General features: G+C 42.4%; 1 protein-coding gene across 1 annotated transcript in view; it reads left to right on the top strand.

Annotated features, from left to right (window-relative positions):
- Nucleotides 1–1,243: 1,243 nt before the first annotated feature.
- Nucleotides 1,244–14,768, top strand: part of GUCY2F (guanylate cyclase 2F, retinal) — a 63,835-nt gene continuing 50,310 nt past the window's right edge. Inside the window, exons 1-3 of the mRNA XM_075834348.1 lie at nt 1,244–1,985; nt 3,465–3,766; nt 8,359–8,713. Coding sequence (XP_075690463.1) covers nt 1,244–1,985; nt 3,465–3,766; nt 8,359–8,713 — 1,399 coding nt within the window. The remainder of the gene's footprint in view (nt 1,986–3,464; nt 3,767–8,358; nt 8,714–14,768) is intronic.

Below are 14,768 nucleotides of genomic sequence, written 5' to 3'. Positions count from 1 at the left end.
AATGATATTGAATTCTGTTAATGGGGTTGTTCAGTCCCTAAAAACAGATGGCCTATCCTCAGGATAGGCCATGAATATCTGATCGGTTAGGGTCCGACTCCCGGGACCCCCACCAATCAGCTGTTTTGAAGAGGCTGCAGCAGTTTGTACGAGCGCTGCTTCCCCTTCATATCTTCTCGTACTGTGAATTGCCGACACACTTGTAGCGGTGGTTCACATTACTACAGCCTTCTCCCATTCACTTCAATTGGGGGTCCTGAAGGTCGGACCCAAACCAATCAGATATTGATAGCCTATCCTTAAAATAGGCCATCAATTTTAAGGGACTTGACAACCCCTTTAAAGCTATCCATGCATATTAGTTTATTCTTGGAGGGAAGAGGGGATAGGTCATGTTGGATTTTTTTTTCTTTTTGATCCCATGTTTGTTTAAAACGTGCTGTCCATTTTTCACGCATTCGTTTTTGATACATTACTACTGCCTGACAAGTTGCTGTGGTGGATTTTGACCCAGGATGTTTTAATATTTTTTATCATATTTTGGGGTTAAATTAGTTTGTCTCATTTGTATCTATTAATAAAGACTGACTTTTTCTAGACATTTGACTTTGTTGCTGGCTTGGACAGTATAGGCTCATTATTGAATATTTTTTCCTGTTGCTTTAAATATCAGTGATGTTCAGAAAATATAGAGCTTAGTAATATACAGACTTGCTCATTAAAGTCTATGGGTGCGTGAAATAACGGACAGCACACGGACGACATCCGCATGAGGTCTGTTTTTCGCACATCAGTTGCTAAAGAGATGTAGAGAACTATAGAACAGTGAAACCAGGAAGGGCTTGCAGAGAAGAAACACAGACGAGAAAAATGGATGACAAACGGAAACCCCACTGACGCAACACGGACATTCATATGAATGAAAACTGACGTTTTTTGCGGACGCAAATCAGACAAACTTGTGTGAATAAGGCCTTATAGAATGCTTCTACTTTATTATATTGAAATAAGGATGAATTTACAATTACAACAGATATATGTGCTAGATAAGACAACTTCCAGTGGGCAGAACTGTTTTCTCACATGAGAGCTATTAGATTTCTTTTTATTGTACTTCTAATATTTGCTGTTTTTTATTAACAGGCATACCCTGGATATGAAGTCATAGCCATCTTGTGACCATTGTAAAGTGAAGTTGGAAGTATAATCTTTATTGACTTGTGCAGATACATGCAGTAGTGCAATGCTACAAGAGCCCTTTTATTTTCAGAGCTTTGTATTAAAATGTACCAGGTACCCAAAATGGACTGAAAATGAATACCTTAAATTTTCGACTTTTCCATCCAAGTATCTTCTCTGGTGGACAATTCTGGTTATTGTCTGTTTCCCACAGCTAGTTAACTCTCTCCCGTACAAAGTAGGTGTTGTCGGACCTTGGACCTGTGACCCATTGTTTTTCAAAGCCCTTCCAAATGTTGCTGCCAAGCTAGCCATTGAACGCATCAACAAAGATGCTACTTTAGATTTGGGACTGTCTTTTACCTATGTGATACTTGACGAAGATTGCCAAACTTCAAAGGCTCTTTCAACTTTCCTTACATACTCGATGGTTGCATCAGGGTTTGTTGGCCCTTCCAATCCAGGGTATTGTGATGCTGCTACTCTTTTAGGGAAAAACTGGAACAAGGCTGTATTTTCTTGGGCCTGCATCAACTATGAGCTGGACAATATAAACAGTTACCCCACCTTTGCCAGGACGCTACCTTCTCCCACCAAAGTCCTTTTTAATGTAATGAAGTATTTCCAGTGGGCACACGTTGGGGTTATTTCATCAAATGAAGACATTTGGAGGGACACTGGCAGGAAAGTGGCAAATGCCCTTCGCAGTAATGGATTGCCAGTGGGAATAGTCGTGTCTATGGGAGAGGATGGTAAGAGTACTCGGCAAGTTCTGGAGAAAGTCCGGAAGGTTGACAACCTACGCTGTAAGTTGGCAGATATTCTTAACTTGTGTTCTCTGAAGTCATTGTAATAAACATTGTACATATTGGTAGTTCATATAAAGAGTTTGTGATTTAGTTCATAAAATAAAAGGCCGGCAATTTGGTATAGTAATTGGGCTGAATAAGGAACGTTTATGCTGCTGCACTTGTACTGAAGTACACCTTTCATTCCTCATATAGTTTAATTGTCTAAAGTAGAAAAGATAATGCAAGTAAGTAGGATTCAGTTCAAATAATGGGCACAAAGTGAGCACAGAGATCGTAAATTCTGCGACGGAATTCTGTGCGGAAATTCCACAGCATTTACAGTAGCAGCAAAGTGATTGAGATTTAAAAAATCTCATACCCACGCTGCCGAAAAAACCCCACAGCAAAAACATTCATAAATTGCCCTGCGGTGCGCATTTTAAATTTGCAGCATGTCAATTTATGCTGCGTTTTCGTTGCTTTTCTATTTGCGCGTATTCCCCATCAAATTCAATTGGGATGTAAAGTTCACAGCAAATAGCCAACACAGCGAAAACCGCGACCAGAAAGTGCAGGCAGGTATTTTGTACAGATGAAGGTATTTTGAGCAGGTGAAGGAATTTTCAGGCAGATTTTTTTCTGCCTGTAAAATATTTCATGTGAACTAGGCCTTAATAGGTGATGTTAATTATACCTTTTTACTTTATCTTACCTCCCAATTACCGTATTGGTTAGGCCGGTTTCACACACAGCATTTTTTCGCAGCGTTTTTGCGCGCATTTTTGGGGGCTAAAAGGCTGCAGCGAGATGTTATATGAACCTCTATAGTAAAATAAGTAATCAAAAACGATTTGGGGAAACTCGCCAAATGCAATCTTTGCTTATGTTGTACAGATTTTAATGGCATCAAGTCTTTTTTCTCAATTTAAAGTAATTCTGTCATTGCTGTTTTGGTAATCTGCACTGTATGTACTGTCTTCATGGTGTGCTTTTTGTGGACTAGTACTTCTATACAGCAGACAATCTGATCAAGTATAGCTGCAGTGTAAAGCATGGGGAGCAGACGCATATATAGAGAGAGCCTTCGGCATCATCAAAACTCATATAGGAAGTGGACTTATGATCTCAATAGATCAATAAACAATGTAGGCAACCTGGAGGCACTGATCATACCTCAGCCCTCATGGAGTAGAGCTAAAAAGTACTAATAAATGATAGAAAGGTCAGCAGCATAAATACTTATCTTTTATAGTCTAACACAATACAATTATATATGTCATTTGTTGAGCTAATAAAATGTCAATTGATGTATAGTTGCTGCTCAACAGTACTTTGATGAAATGACATGATTCATGTGCTGTTCGTATGATGATAATATGTCAACAAAATATTATTGCCCAAAAAAAATCTTTCCGGTTTTAGCACGTTAAAATTTAGCAGTAAAACATTGTAATATAAGGTGTAATATTTAGGTCATTTGTCTATATATTGCAGTGATCATCATGTGCATGCATTCTGTACTTATTGGAGGACAACCACAACGACAACTTCTGGAGATTGCACACGACATGAAAATGACAGATGGCACCTATGTGTTCATCCCTTATGATACTCTATACTACAGTTTACCTTATCATAAGACGCCATATGAGATACTGAGGCTAAGCTCCAAGCTTAGGGCTGCCTATGATGCTGTACTCACAATCACTGTGGAGTCAGAGCAGAAAAACTTCTATCAAGCCCTCCAAGAAGCAATCGACAGTGGCGAGGTTATTTCCAAAGCAAATCTCACAGAGGTATGTGGAAATGTAGTGGTTTGTGACCAAATGTAAGAACCATTATTAATTCAGGGGCGTAGCTAGGGGGGGGAAGGCGGGGCATGTGCCCCGGGCGCAGTTCAGAGGGGGGCGCCAGCGCCACCTCCTCCTGCACTATAATTGTACCTGTGTCGCAAGGACACAGGTACAATTAGAAGCAATGAATGACCGGGCACGTTCCGTGCCCGGCCATTCAGCGCCTTTCCACGAATGAAGCGACTGGTACCTTTTGTACCAGTGACGCTTCCGTCGATGAAAGGCGCTGACTGACTGACAGGGAAAGTCATCCTGCCCAGCCAATCAGTGCCTTTCATAGACGCTGTGTTCAACCCCCTGGAGACCTGCGCAGAAGAGAGCAGGTCTCCATGGCTGCCGGACGGCGTGTGAGCGGGAATAAGGTGAGTTTGAAATATTTTTTATTTTTTTTTAAATTGTAATAGAAGTGTGCGGCTGTATCTGCGGGGGGGACTTTGTCTACATGGGGGGGGGGACTTTGTCTACACGGGGGGGGTGGACTTTGTCTACACGGGGGGGACTTTGTCTACACGGGGGGGGGACTTTGTCTACACGGGGGGGGGACTTTGTCTACACGGGGGACTTTATCTATGGGGGGGCTTTATCTACGGGGGGTGTCTATCTACAGGGGGACTATATCTACAGGGCTGGGCTATATACTGGGCGACTATATCTACAGGGGGGGCTATATCTACAGGGCTGGGCTATATACTGGGCGACTATATCTACAGGGGGGGCTATATACTGGAGTGGGCTGTCTATAGAGCACCATATACAGGGGTGGGCTATATAGTATATAGCCCCCTGTAGATATAGCCCACCCCTGTATATGGTGCTCCATAGATAGCCCACCCCAGTATATAGCCCCCCTGTAGATATAGTCGCCCTGTATATAGCCCAGCCCTGTAGATATAGCCCCCCTGTAGATATAGCCCCACTGTAGATAGCCCATCCCTGTATATAGCCCCCCTCTGTAGATATAGCCCCCCTGTGTATAGCCCACCCCTGTATATAGCCCCCCTCTAGATATAGCCCCCCTGTGTATAGCCCACCCCTGTAGATATAGCCCCCCTGTGTATATCCCAGCCCTGTAGATATGGTCCCCCTGTAGATATGGTCCCCCTGTAGATATGGTTCCCCTGTAGATATGGCCCCCCTGTAGATATAGCCCCCCTGTAGATATGGCCCCCCTGTAGATATGGTCCCCCTGTAGATATGGTCCCCCTGTAGATATATTCCCCCTGTATATAGCCCACCCCTGTATATAGCCCATCCCTGTATATAGCTCCCCTCTGTAGATATAGCCCCCCTGTGTATAGCCCACCCCTGTAGATATAGCCCCCCTGTGTATATCCCAGCCCTGTAGATATGGTCCCCCTGTAGATATGGTCCCCCTGTAGATATGGTCCCCCTGTAGATATGGTCCCCCTGTAGATATAGCCCACCCCTGTATATAGTCCCCATGTAGATATAGCCCACCCCTGTATATAGTATCCCACAAATAGCTCCCCCTATAGTGCTCCACAGAAAGCCCACCCCTGTATATAGCCCCCTTGTACATATAGTCCACCCCTGTATATAGTGCTCCACAGATAGCCCACCCTTGTATATAGTATATACAGGGGTGGGCTATCTGTGGAGCACTATATACTGGGGTGGAGCACTATGTACAGGGGTGGACTATATGTACAAGGGGGGGCTATATACAGGGGTGAGCTATCTGTGAAAAACTATATACAGGCGTGGACTATATGTGGAGCACTATATACAGGGGTGGGCTATATCTACAGAGGGCTATATACAGGGGTGGGCTATCTGTAGAGCTCTATATACAGGGGTGGGCTATATCTACAGGGGGCTATATACAGGGGGGGCTATCTGTAGAGCACTATAGGGGGAGTTATTTTTGGGACACTATATACTGGGGTGGTCTATATGGGGGCACTATCTACAGGGGCTCTATGGCAGGCACTATCTAAAGGGGGCTCTATGGCAGGCACTATCTAGAGGGGGCACAGTGTGTGTGTGGGACATGGTGTATGGTGCTATTATAATTAGAGGTGCAGTGTATGGCGCTATTATATTAAGGGGCGTAGTGTGTGGTATAATGATAACTTTATATTTATTTATAGGTGTAGAAATGTTGGAAAAGTGAGAAGCTGAAGACATCTGAGCGGCAAACTGCAGAAATGGGCTGTGATCGGGAGAAGTCATCATAGAGGTCTGGACCGGATGGAGAGAAAGAACTAGAATCTGAGACGTCACCGGTGAGTCACTTAATGTAAATGTTTATTCTGCCTCTAATCAGTAATGTAGTCACTGTATGATCTGCAGCGAGATGATTATGATAGGATTTATTTTTGTGAAACAGCATCTCCGAGCATATCCTTACCATTGTTCGGGCCATGCTGGGAGCTGTAGTTTTACGCCGTACACACCTATACGGCAGGGATTGCACTAAATTAAGCTGCATGTGTGCTGGTGTTGTATTTATGTACTGAGATTGGTTCTGGAGATGTCGGGAAAGAGGTTGGGGGGGGGGGGAGCCAAACTAAATCTTTGCCCCGGGTGCTGGAGAACCTAGCTACGCCTCTGATTAATTCATTACATAGAATTGAAATGATTGGCTTTAGGCAAGTAGATAAAAAAATATAATGTCATGATCGTTCAACAGCAGGAGTGTTCAGATAATAAACTGCAGGGCTGTGGGGGAATTTAAGTTGCCATGCTTGCCCTGCAGGAGTATAAACAGAATAAAGTCACATGCAGTATATGCTTAAAAGGAGCACAAAGCTGGAGCTACATTCATATGTCCCAAAGAGACATAACTCCATGGTCGGTTGTATGGTCGGGACGAGGGGTAGGTGGATTAGGCAGCCACCTAAGGCGACAGACTGAAGAGGGCGGCATAAATTATGAAGACTAAAAAAAAAGAAAAAGACAATGTTAATAATGCAGTCGATGATGAGGCAGAACGAGTGCTTCATTTAGGAGATTTTTTTAGGTGGAGTCCGGATAACGTATATCAGATCACGTTTGCCCTAATTTTCAGCGCTTCAAGAGGAAAACTTGTTAAAAGATATGGGACCCCACGCAGAGCTATATGGCCTGCAATGCAGTTTTACTGCACAGTATTACGGCTCATATGTACACGGTTGTGGTGGTTATACAAAAAAATCCAACCAGTAGCATAAATCAGCAGTCTAATGTTTTAAAAGATAAACTACATCTCAAAACATAATTTTGATGCTTTTTTTAAAAAATATTACACCTTTCCTTACTCTGGTCCATTTGTGTTTGCGCTGCACCACGGGACCCTCCTGCCTCTCTAGCTTTCAGCAATTCATTGCGATTACTGACATTTTAAGCTTGCCCCCAGAAGCCAGATTGAATAGAGATTACAATGGCTGCATCACAAGAATGTATAAATACGTGTCCACCGCTGCCTGCCACGGTAGGTGGATGTAGATATTGGCGCTAAAGAAAAAACTAGGGAGCGCTACCACTGACAACAATGTTTATTATTTTTACAGGTGCTATCACTGTGAAGATAATATATTTTGTGGGATAATCCCTTTAAGAAGCCTAAGTGTTGCAATATTATACATTCATACATTGTAAAGTTTCAGCATCACCTTCTGTTTTAGGCTGGCCATACACATAAGATAGCTGTCGGCTGCACGCTTGTTTGGCTGACAGCGATCTCCACCGACCTTGCCGTAAACAAACCACTGACAGCAGCTTTTTTTCTGGTAGACCAAAGGATTGAACATCTTGTTCTTGAACTCCAATGTGACCAATTCTCTTTTCCCCAAAATCTGCCTTCAGGGGACAGTTAGGCGGCCCGACATACATTAGATTATCAGTAGAAACCCATGGAAATCGATGGGATACGGATTAATGTGATGTGTATGGTCAGCTTTATAGTTAGAATGTAGGTTATTTATATACAGGTATTTACTGGGAAAAATGGTTAGTGTTTTCATGAATACTGAACAGAATATCATCAGAACACAATTATACATGTAAGTTTACAATGTTTAAAACTTATGCAGTTCTATGCATCATATAAATAATCCAACCAACATTTTCTAATGGGGTGTCATACATATTGAGATACATGAGAAAACTATTGCAAATGTTCATCATCATTGGATATGGTCTCATGCAATATGCATAATTTATGAGACATATTTCTGCATAATGGGGCAGATTTATCAATGCATTTAAGCCGGTTTTCCAGCATAAATACCTTGAAAAATGACATATTTTTGTCCCTGAGACAGTCTTTCCGACACGTATAAATGTGCGACTTCATTTATCATGTTTTTCTGACCTGTCGTTATTTGTAGCCCCTGCCATACTCATCTACTGGGCATCATAATCAAATCTGTATCATTTTTCTGTTTCCAATTTGGTGCATTTTTTTTTTACATGACCCTTTGTATTAGGTTGTATATGATAAATTTATAAATCTTATGAACATTAGTTTTTGTCTTTAAATAAATATATCATTATAGAATTATTGATAACAATAATTGTTTCTCATTTTTTAGGTGTCTCCCTTATTTGGGACCATATACAATGCAATCTACTTTACTGCATATGCCATGAATAACAGCAGGAGGGACCAGAGCTGGGTTTCCGGGTCCAGTTTAGTCAAGCATTCAAAGAACATTCACTTTTATGGGTTTAACCAATGGATTAAGACAGATCTAAACGGCAATGGATATACAGACTATGTGATTTTGGATACAGATATAAAGACCTGTGAACTATACCGTACATATGTTGTTGATATGGGAACAGATATGGTCAGATACATGGGGAGGCCTATTCACTTTCCAAATAGTATCGCTCCAAAGTCAGACTCTTATTGCTGGTTTGCAAATGGAAAAATCTGCACCGGAGGTGACTATATATTTTTTAATCCTTATCAATATATGTTGATATGAACAGTGTTTTATAATGAATTTTAAGTACAGGAGGTATTCTGTCCCCTAAAGCTGTCCTTAATGTATCTGCAAAGAAATAAGCAAAGACTATTCTCTTCAGAACACTTCAATTACTATTGAATGATTCAAGACAACCCAACCCCCCTGCCTGGTGCCCGGTCCCGTGATACTCAGAAAAAAAGTTCAATTAAATCACATTTTTTCCCATATAGGACCACTTTTTCCAGTAACTTCTTGCTAGTATACATTCGGTAGCTAAGCAAGTAGCATTGTACATATGAAAGAGAGTACTACTACATGATCAGACTATACAGGCTTTGTTTATAATCCATAAGTAACCATTATGGTGCATAGGTCTCCATAAAAGCACTCGACACAAAACAACATTGTTTAATTTTATTATAGTTATTTCAAAAGAACAAGAGGAAATACGTGACTGCTAGACATCACTGACACCGTATATTTCAAGAGAAACAGAAAGATTGAACAGAAATAATCCATTCTGTGTTCATTGTTTTCTCTGACAGCAGTTCTCAACCAATAGTCTGCCCAGTTCTATATATGTTAGATTTTAGGTGGATACTGTCAAAATTAAAAGGCAGCAAAGTAAGGTGACAGGTCCATTCTACTATTAACCCAAACGGCACCAAAAATATTGTGCTGATGGACTAATAGCAACGAATAAAAAATACAACAGGCGCTTAGTTATGAGTCCACCGTATTCATAAGGGGAGCACTTACCAATGACCTACTAACTGTTAGGGTATGTTCACACGATAGCAGGCATTTATGTGTGAAAAGACAGACTGTTTTCAGGAGAAAACAGCTGCCTCGTTTCAGACGTAAATGCTCCTCCTCGCATTTTGCGAGGCTTCTCTGACAGCCGTAAATTTTGAGCTGTGCTTCATTGAGTTCAATGAAGTACGGCTCAAATTACGTCTGAAAGAAGTGTCCTGCACTTCTTTTGACGAGGCTGTATTTTTACGCGTCGTCGTTTGACAGCTGTCAAACGACGACGCGTAAATGACAGGTTGTCTGCACAGTACGTCGGCAAACCCATTCAAATGAATGGGCAGATGTTTGCCGACGTATTGTAGCCTTATTTTCAGACGTAAAACGAAGCATAATACGCCTCGTTTACGTCTGAAAATAGGTTGTGTGAACCCAGCCTGAAATCTAAAGGCTATTACTTCATACTCATCCTTCTCACCTATCCTCCGCCTTTAACGTCGTCGATCAATTTCTACTCCTACAGATTCTCTCCTCACTAGGCATCCAGGATCTTGCTCTGTCTTAGATCTCCTATCTTTCTGACAGAACATTTAATATCTCCAACTCCCAATTAATCTCTTCTCCATGTAATCTTTCTATCGACGTGCCACTAGGTACTTGTCCCCTTCTCTTCTCTATCTACACAATGGGCTTGGCAAACTCTTTTCATTTTAAAACCCAATACGACAATTAAGTCTCACATCCACAATTTCTCTAGCTTCTGCCGTCTCCAACTCAAAAATGTTTCCCGCATTTGTCCCTTTCACACACAGGAGACTATCAATATGTTAGTACACACACACTTTCTCGGCTAGACTACTGTAGCACCTTTTTTGTGGCCTGATGACAAGCAGACTTAAAGGGAATGTGTTGCCAGCAAAACATGTTTTTTTTTTTTTGTTAAACAATTAGTGTATAGGTGATTAAACATTGTTCTAATTTTTTTTTTTTTTCACGAGTCAGGAAATATTATAAATTGGATTCAATTGGATTCTAATTTATAATATTTCTCATTGCTGGTCACTAGATGGAGCCATTCCCAAAATTGCAGCATTGCATGTGGTAAAGCAACCACATTGCTTTATGCTGCAAAATTGGGTAAAAAGCCCTCGCTCTAGTGAGCTCACAGCATCCCCCCCCCTCCTTTATCCTGGCTAGTGCCGGGATAAACGAGGGGATTGAACGGTCTAACCTCCTACACTGTGTGTCGCCATTTTTTGAGCTAACACACAGTGTAGTAGGTTTACATACAGTAGTAAACACACACAAACACGAACATACATAGAAATCTCTTACCTGCTCCTGCCGCCGCGGCTCCCTCCGGCCCGTCCGCTCCGTCTGCTGCCGCTGGTCCAAGTGCACAAGTCCGGAAGCCGCGACCGGAAGTAGTAATCTTACTGTCCGGCCGCGACTTCCGGTCCACAGGAAAATGGCGCCGGACGGCGCGCATTTCAAATTGGACTGTGTGGGAGCGGCGCATGCGCCGTTCCCACACAGATGGCGTACATTGAAGTGGATGGAACGGGCCCCGTTCGCAGTCCCTATGGGACTGGAGCTGCCGTATTCCATGTCTGTATGTGGAAACCATTTTAAAATTGTCACCCTTACCTACAAACCATACCCAATTTTGCTCCGTCCTACATTTCTTCTCTTATTCACAGTTAGTACCCCACCTACTACCCCACTTTGCCAATGACAATCTCTTCTCTACCGCTTTACTCACTTCCTGACACTTTCAAATACAAGACTTGTGCCCTCCTCTCTTCTGGAACTCTCTCCCTCATTCAAAGCAACATTTTACAACCCACCAATCCTTTAAATGCTCACTGAGAATGTACATTTTCCACTTTACAGATCACTAGTAAGAATTCAATGGTGATGGATCCGGTGCAAATGGTTTCCGTATGTCACAGTTGTTTAGGGGTTCCGTCATTTTGACAGAATCAATACCGTAGTCAACTGCACTATGCATTCCGTCAAAACGATGGAACCCTTACACAATGGTGACAAATGGAAACCACTTGCACCAGATCCGTTACCATTGAAATCAATGGTGATGCAAACGGAAACCTATGGTTTCAGTTTGGAATCAGTTTGGATTCCGTTCATGGGTTCCCCTGACGGAAATCTCAGACGGAACCCATGAATGGAGACCTGACGCAGATGTGAACGAAGCCTAATAGTGACATGTCAGAAGTTTTGATTGGTGAGGGTCCGAGCACTGAGATCCCCACCGATTGCTAAAACTAAGCAGCAGAAGCGCTCGGGTGAGCGCTGTGCCGCTTAGTTTCTGATCGGCTTTTCTCCACATCATAGTCCCTTACTTTTGATTGACAGCTCCTCGCCTCCCCCCAGCACACACAAAATCCCGCGCTTGTGCATCAATGTCCTGTTCTGGTGCGTGCACACAACGGGACACGGCGCATGCGCAGTAACTAGATTTGAGGCCCGGACGAAGCAGGGAAGGGATGTCCGATCATGACGGGCGCATGCGCGCGATCTCAGACAATATTTCAGCATTCATGGCAGGCCAGTTTTCGGCGGTGGGCGGGCATAAGAGGAGGAACAAACGAGACTGCCGGAATAACGACAATTAACTTTTGACAGCAGCGACCAGCGAGGGGTTAGTAGTGTTTAATAGCTGAAATGCTGGTGACAGGTTCCCTTTAAGGGTATGTTCACACGGCAGCGTCCGTAACGGCTGAAATTACGGGGATGTTTTCAGGAGGAAACATCCCCGTAATTTCAGCCGTAACGGAATGTGCAGGCGCTTGAACGCCGCGTCCATTACGGACGTAATTGGCGCTGCTTTTCATTGGAGTCAATGAATAACGGCTCCAATTACGCCCAAAGAAGTGACAGGTCACTTCTTTGACGCGGGCGTCTATTTACGCGCCGTCATTTGACAGCAGCGCGTAAATATACGCCTCGTGTGAACAGACAAACGTCAGCCCATTGCTTTCAATGGGCAGATGTTTGTCAACGCTATCGAGGCGCATTTTTCGGACCTAATTCGGGGCAAAAACACCCGAATTACGTCCGTAATTAGTGCGTGTGAACATACCCTAAGTCTTACAATCCATTTGTGTTCAGTATCCAATATACAACATTAGAAATTAGTTATCTCTGGAGAATTTGTATCTGGATATCATGCAGTTAATATTTCCCAGAACCTATTATTTTCTTGTAAAAACCTATTCTTACCTGAACCATGCAATCATTCTAGAATATAAGAGTGATAGATCAAGCTAAAGAATACTATCATTGAACTGATTTCCTAAGAAGTGGATTGATTGAATGTGTATTCACTTACTAGGAGCATTGTGTGCTTTTATCATGTAATGTTAAGTCATTTTCCTGTCAATCTTCTTAAAAATAATCTTGGTTTGTAATATAACTGCGTATCAACCGAGCATTGTATTATGTTCTATAAAACGTATCAGGCCCCTGTAAAAAGAAAAAAAAGAAAAAACTCTCAAATTTATATGCTAAGCTATATCCATAATATATAATGCAGGTTTCCTACAATGGATTTTTTTTCTATTGTACATTATCTCACTCATTGAATTACTTATATCACCTATGCATGAACTAAAGAACTCTTACTAGTACTCAACTCAGAAAGAAACAGTAACTTGTGATATTTGTTGGTAAACCCACATTTAAGATCCAGCTCTTCAAATACTTTTTTTTTGGCCCTCGCTGCCGAATGAGATATGTATAAACACCATTTATAACCTACTTTATTGTCCCTAACCTATTAATAGCCAGCCGAGCAATTTATAGATCAAGGGGTTGTACCATTAGGACAGCCGTTGTCTATTTTCTTGGGATCCCCATTTATTGGTCAGAGTGGAGATATGCTGCAATGGCCCATTGCTTCTAGGAGAAAATAACTTTGTAATATTGCACTGTATAGAGCACCATATGGTAGCATGGTGGAGTGCATACAACTATGTAGGGGCTCTGTGTGCCCTCGTACATCCTTCTGCACACAGCTCTGCTGTGCACATGAGGTCGTAAGAAAAGTTTCCTGTTGAAATTTATCGAAACTCCTGACAAAATGAGCACTTCAATGCATCAATGATGAGACTTGTTAATAGTTCTATTACTGTAGGTATAACATAAGTTGGAACAGACCCTTACTGTTCTTCCTTCCCAACAGAGATTTTGCGTATGAATGTATTGAATTACTTAAGATTCATGAAACCCTAAAATCAGGGTCTTAATTCACAGAGTGTTTAACCCCTATCAGTCCAGAGTGATCTGGACTGAAGGCTTGGGTGACAGCTGTTCCTGTGCGCCTCTGACACATAATCTAACCCTAAGGCTTCATTCAACTGAGCGTGTGTCAAATCGGCTGTGAAAAACTGATCCCTCATAGACTTGAGTCTATTGAGGGATCCGTAAAAACGGGCAAAAATAGGACATGCCCTATTTTTTCATGGGCCCTTCACAAGGTCTGTTGAAACAACGGCCGTGTGAACAGACCCATAGAAAAACATGCAGCCGTGTGACGGCCGTTAAAAAAACGGTTGTCACACGGTCGGTTTATATGCTCGTCTGAATAAGTCATAATACTGATAAAATCTAAGTTTGAGTATTAGGGTTAGATTGTGTGATAGAGGCACACAGGAGCTGATCAACTTAGATTGGATCAGTGTTAGGGTTAGATTGATGTTGTTTGCAGCGGTGTCCGGGAGTTCAGATAAGTGCGGGCATCAGGAGAGGTGAGCATTTGCGGCACCCAGGAGATTTGCATTCTCTTCCGTGAGTCTGGGAGATCCACCGTTCTTCCGGGAGTCTAGCGGACGTTTCAAAGCAATTGGCAAACCTGATATTATTTAAACAGCAGAAATATTTAGACATTGTATATCACTGTTATTATATTACTTTATGTATGGAGATGTTATTTGGCCATTGTATTTAGGTTTATTGGAGCACTGTATTGAGGTATTTACTAAATATTAGTTTTACAGTGTAAGTGACTGTATAGCATTACATACAGGGCCATCGTCGGCACCCGGTGAACCCGGGCAAGTGCCTGGGCCCGCTGCTCTTGTAGGGACCCACTCGGCCGCCGGGTGATGTACGCCGCCCACGTGCTTAAATTAACTATAGACGTCCGTGGTGCATGGCGGGAGATTGCAGAGCGGAGGCCCCGCCTCTTGCATCCACAATAACAATGCGTTGCGGCGCAGATGACGTAATAATTTCACGCTGCCATGATTACATCACCT

This window comes from Rhinoderma darwinii, chromosome 8 (assembly GCF_050947455.1).
Source record: "Rhinoderma darwinii isolate aRhiDar2 chromosome 8, aRhiDar2.hap1, whole genome shotgun sequence".
Classification (NCBI taxonomy): domain Eukaryota; kingdom Metazoa; phylum Chordata; class Amphibia; order Anura; family Rhinodermatidae; genus Rhinoderma; species Rhinoderma darwinii.
This window is presented reverse-complemented; position numbering and strand designations above follow the sequence as displayed.